This window comes from Coregonus lavaretus (assembly GCF_964263955.1).
Source record: "Coregonus lavaretus genome assembly, contig: HAP1_SCAFFOLD_4148, whole genome shotgun sequence".
Classification (NCBI taxonomy): Eukaryota; Metazoa; Chordata; class Actinopteri; order Salmoniformes; family Salmonidae; genus Coregonus; species Coregonus lavaretus.
Window position 1 is genome coordinate 33,420 of NW_028156648.1, and position 6,112 is coordinate 39,531.

General features: G+C 40.2%; 1 protein-coding gene across 1 annotated transcript; it reads left to right on the top strand.

The window, feature by feature from the left end:
• Positions 1-726: 726 nt before the first annotated feature.
• Positions 727-2,906, top strand: LOC311126127 (tumor necrosis factor-like; the record flags this gene model as incomplete). The annotated part of the gene is made up of 4 exons (XM_084200143.1): positions 727-906; positions 1,580-1,607; positions 1,966-2,025; positions 2,431-2,906. The coding sequence occupies 4 exons, from the start codon at positions 727-729 to the stop codon at positions 2,904-2,906; spliced, it is 744 nt and encodes a 247-aa protein (XP_084056269.1).
• Between the last annotated feature and the right edge of the window lie 3,206 nt (positions 2,907-6,112).

The following is a 6,112-nucleotide window of genomic DNA, read 5'->3' on the forward strand; positions in this document are numbered from 1 at the left end:
GCGGGCGTGTGTGTGTGTGTGCGGGCGTGTGTGTGTGTGTGTGTGCGGACGTGTGTGTGTGTGTGTGCGGGCGTGTGTGTGTGTGTGTGTGTGCGGGCGTGCGTGTGTGTGTGTGTGTGCGGGCGTGCGTGTGTGTGTGTGTGTGCGGGCGTGTGTGTGTGTGTGTGCGTGCGTGTGTGTGTGTGTGTGTGTGTGTGCGTGCGTGTGTGTGTGTGTGTGTGTGTGTGCGTGCGTGTGTGTGTGTGCGGGCGTGTGTGTGTGTGTGTGTGTGCGGGCGTGCGTGTGGTGTTTAATTTAGTTTAGTTTATTAGGTTCCCATCAGCTCTTGCAGCCGCTACTCTTCCTGTGTGTGGTTGTGAAACCGTACTCAAGTGTGAAAATGCTACAGGTTCCTCAGCCATTACACCCGTCCGCATGCCTCCACCTCCTCCCCCTCCTCCACCTCCTCCCCCCAACTCTCTGTTCCTCTGCTTGCCTCCACTCTGACTGACATCACTGGAGTTTCCCAGTAGCTATGTGTATATTAGCAGCAGTGCTCAGAGCATAAGTCAATCAAACACAGCAACAGCAGGACAATCCCTACCTTCAAAACAACCTCTAATAAACTGTTGGAGTTTAGCTCTAACATTTTACTAACTTCTAGACCGCAAAGAGCTTTCGTTGACACTCGAGCTCTCTTTCGATACTGCCTTGGATAAGTAGATAAAGGAAGGTTTCTACTATACGATGGAAGGCGATTGCAGCAGAGTGTCGGTAGACATGGAGAGTGGGCCTGTGTACCCGTCAACGACCGTGACCCTGGTACGGGAGAAGTCCACAAACGCACACCGGTGGAGGCTGAGCGGTGCTCTGCTGGCCATGGCACTGTGTGTCTCAGCTGCACTTTTCGTTACCTGGCACGCCAAGGTAAGAATACAGATCCTATTTTATCTCATCATTGATTATTAGTGGCACAATGTCTAGTTAAATTGATCGGGACTATTTTGATGTGTTAATATCAAGAGTATTCCATCAGCAATTTGATAAATAAAGATTTACTTTCATTTACATGTATTTACCTTGCATTTATTTATGTATATCTATATATCTATATATCTATATCACTATATATCTATATATCTATATATCTCTATCATTATATATATCTATACACTATATATCTATACACTATATATCTATATATCTATACACTATATATCTATACACTATATATCTATATATCTATACACTATATATCTATATGTCTATATATCTATATCACTATATATCTATATATCTATATCACTATATATCTATACACTATATATCTATATATCTATACAATATATCTATACACTATATATCTATATATCTATATCACTATATATATATATATCTATATCACTATATATCTATATATCTATATCACTATATATCTATATATCTATACACTATATATCTATGCATATTTTTGTATGTGTTTGTATCCTATGTAAATCTCTGTATAGCTCAGTATATCTCATATATCTCCTGTTTAGCGTCAATATGAAACCGATCGCAGGACTAACTCTTTCTTTATCTCTGTTTCTCTTTTCCTCAGAAACAAGATCACGTCGAAGAATCTGATGGTGAGTTCGTTTCCTTTGTTTCTGTCTAGTTCTACACATTCTACTGCTATGTACTATGGCGTTATAATATTGAATATATACTGCTACTCCCTTGATAAAGGTTGCATTCTAAATTGAGCACCCTATTCCCTATTTAGTGCACTACTTTTAACCAGGTCCAATAGGGCTGGGATCATAAGTAGTGCACTATATAGGGAATAGGGTGCCATTTGAGATAAAAACCTAAGTGTGTAAGATACATTCTTGCAAGCTTTTAGAAGCTCTCACAGCAGTGCAGCATTACATGGGGTTAGCGCGAGAAGATTCAGCTTGTGAAGACGTCACAGTTTCTTAAATCTCCATCTTCTTCCCTCCTCAGAACTTCAGCATATGTTGAGACAACTCTCTGGGAACAGAAAGGCTGCCATTCATTTAGAAGGTAAGAGCACACTATCCAGTAATGTATGAAATGGCTACGTCCCAAAATGGCACCCTATTCCCTATATAGTGCACTAGTTTTGACCAGGGCCATTTGGGACACAATGTATTCAGAGCACAGCGTCGAGTCATTTCAACAGCACTGTAGAACTGGAATGAACTTGGATGTAAATTTAGCCAATGCAAATCAATGCACACTTGACCCTGACTTTGTAATGGGATAAGAAGCTGTGAATGAATCAAGCCTGTTTGACATACATCAAGACATAACCTTCATCTCTTTTTGAAACTGCTCATCTACAACTTGACTCAATAGTGGGTGGATGGTGGGTCGCAGTGCTCCATGAGTCAATGTCCAACCACTCTGCATCTCAACCTCTCTCTCTCTCCTCCCTTCCCTTCTTAGGTGAATACAACGCCAACGGAGAATACAAGTCCTCAGTGGAGTGGACAGACGAAGTGGGCCAGGGATTCTCACAGGGGGGCCTTAAACTCAACAACAACGAGATTGTGATCCCCCAGACGGGCCTCTACTTCATCTATAGCCAGGCCTCATTCCACGTCAGGTGCCAGGCCGACCCCAAGCACCCTAACGGCCAGGAGATGGTTCACCTGAGTAACACGGTCAAGCGCTGGTCCCCAAGCTACGGCAGCGAAGACAACAAGGAGTACCTGCCGCTGCTCAACTCTGTACGCACCGTGTGTAAGAGGTCTCCCAACAGCGAGGCTACGAGTGAAGGAAAGTGGTATAATGCAGTGTATGTGGGAGCTGTGTTCAGTCTGGAGAGAGGAGACAGGCTCCAGGCAAACACAGAGAACTGGCTTCTGCCCCATCTGGAGAGTGGTGACGGGAAGAACTTCTTCGGCGTGTTCGCCTTGTGAGACAGACAAAAAATGTTTTGACGATAGAGAGGAAGGCCGTGTCCCAGTCAGGGCGTTTCACCGACTGAAGTCGACTGAGGTTAAGGTATTGTTGTTTTATGTTAAAGCCAACGCTTTATACTCTTCTGTTAAAGATGAGGAATTATAGCCTGGGTACCAGTCTGTTTTGTGTTATCATGCCACTCCTTGCCACCCTTTGACCTGCCAAACATTGGCTTGCATGACAGTATGGAGTAGGCAAGAGCACAAACAGATCTGGGACCCAGGCTAGAGGAATGATACCAACCTATGTAAACTGTAGCAGTTAATATATACTTGGGGTTTATTGTATAACAAATGTGTTGCCGTGGTGTTACCATGGCAGTATATTTCTATGATTTTAAAGTACTATGTACTGAACTAGTGTTACACTCAGGACCTGATGCAGAACTAGCATCCACAGCACACAAACCAACCGTACTTTATCCTTTTATCTGAAGGAATTCTGACGACGATTCAATGTTTTTAAGCATTTTGAATATGCCACTACATCGGTCAGATTTCTCTTATTGATTAAGTTAAAATAGTTTCTAATTGATTCTGAATGATTAATGTCTTTCTCTTTTATTAATATATCTATTATTATTATTATTATTTATCCTTTATAAGTTCATTATAGTTGTATTGTTGTCTGTATTTATTGTTATTTAAATGGAATTTGACATTATTTATTTAATTTATTTCAAGTGTCTAATACCTAATTGTTATGTTATTTAATTGCATTTTATAGTTCCACATTTTAAGTGTAATTTTTTTATTTATTTATTTATTTAACTAGTGTTGTTGAGTCAATACCTCAATAAAATGCTAAAGAAAAAGGACAAACATTTCTTGTGTGCGAGTTGTATTTGAATCAATTATGATCATGTATGTAACATTGACTTTACATCACTAGATGATGGTCACTATTTTGAGATTCTACAGCCAAGTGGTGGATTTTTTACAAAAGGAATTTCTGAACTGGTCAGATGACTGTACTCTAAGGTCCTATAACGTGTGCTGAAATGTTTTTCTAAAAACAGCAAATGACTTGTAAATCATGATCATTTTGAATCAGGTCATAGTATCTATTTCTATCAACATGACTTCCTAAAAATAGTTATCTCTACGCTATCATGGAACGATTAGCATTTCTGTTGACCTTATCTCATTTAAATTAGCATGCATTTGCAAATGCACCTCTCCTAAAATAAACTCAGTGGCTGTTTCCATTGCAGTCAGTGACATTTCCTCAACAGCAAATGTGGTTAGTAACTCCCTCTCGTAATCGGGCCATGACTCACAACTACTGCTCTCCCTCACGCCTACGCTGCTGCTAAAATGAATATTGATTAGATTATTTTCAACCACTACGCTGCTGTTCATTGCTTATTGATTGCCATTACCATTAGTATCTATCGATGTATCCTGCTACTGGTCACTACTACTCCTGTTTACATGTATACATTACCATAGTATTTATATATTCCTGCTACCAGTCACTTTTCAGCCTTGTTTCCATGTATATCCACCTGTTACGCCTACAGTGACACTCTTACACACACGCACGCACGCACGCACGCACACACACACACACACGCGCGCGCGCACACGCACATTAATGAACACACACACACACACACACGCACGCACGCACACACACACGCGCGCACACGCACATGAATGAACACACATACACACACACACACGCGCACAAAAATGAACACACATACACACACACGCACACCCACGCACACACACACGCACACGCACATACATGAACACACACACACTTACACTACTGCCATACTGTTTTACTATTATTAATACAGTTTTTTACAATCACTTTGGCACTAATTTCAGAACCTTGACGTCATTTTTCAAAACTCTAGACACAAAACTCAAAACGGTCATCACTTGTAACACAGGCTGTCCAATGTTCAAAACATTGCATTGTGCATTCATATCTTTAAAGAAATCTTGCACTTGCACAATCATTGGTTCAAAAAACAAATTTATTGTGAAATACCAATGAAACTTTAATTTAGATCACCCACACACAAGCAACCGATAGTTTCACTGTGTCATTGTTCGTACGATCATTAAATATTGTAGTACAAAATAGGTGATACATGTTTCATTATGGTACTACATGTAAATACATCCCTGTAAAAGTACTGCAGTAGTAGAGAGAATACTACAGACACAGTGGAATCATTGAACAAAATCTGAAATATATTGATGAAAAACAATACAGTACTGTAAAACATCAAATGCAGTGTTCCTCATCTTGCTTGCTTGTACTGTAAAAAGCAAAACATAGGAGTGACTACTGTACATTTTCATCAACTCTGTCTTGTGGTTTTGGCCACAGGTTCTCATCTACATCACAATGGATGTTTTCATTAGCCAAACATCTTGGAAAAAACCTTTGGCCATGGCGAATCCAGGCCTGACACTGGTCTGCCGTGATGTCATTGCATGCGTCATCCATGGCCTGGAGAAGAGTGACTTGTTCATGAGGGCGCCTATCATAAACCTTCCATCTCTATGTGGGAGAAAATTCCTCAATCGGGTTAAGGAAAGGAGAGTATGGGGGTAAATACAGGGTGGTAAATTGTGCATGGGCATGAAACCATGCTTGCACCATATGAGCATGGTGGAACCTGACATTATCCCACACAATGACATAGGTCACGCCATCGGCTCTACAGGCCTGATCGAGCTCATCAAGGAAGGTTACAAGGGGACCATAGAAACGGTGTCTGATAAAGAAAGATGATGAAATATTACATCCATAGATAATGTAGTCTAATTGGTTCATGCTCCACGCTAATTGGTGACAATGAATCTCGTTACTTTGAAACTTTCATGATCTAAACATGGAATATCGTTTGTCTGTTTCCATACGACTATGCATTAAGAGCAATGCAACAGTTACTTATCATTTTGAGCAGTTGTGTCAATTGATAGTTGGATAATTGTAATGAAATGAATAGACACTCATCTGAAATGTAATGTGTGAATTGTCTTTTGAAATAGTAGTACTTTGATGTTAAGTTGTGTCATATTGAACAGGTGACTTTTGTTAAATGTACAAATGATCTTAGTTTTATGTGTATTGTATCCAAGCAATAGAAAAAAGTGTTAGAGTTTTGAAAAATGTGCATTTTGATCATTGGTTGTGA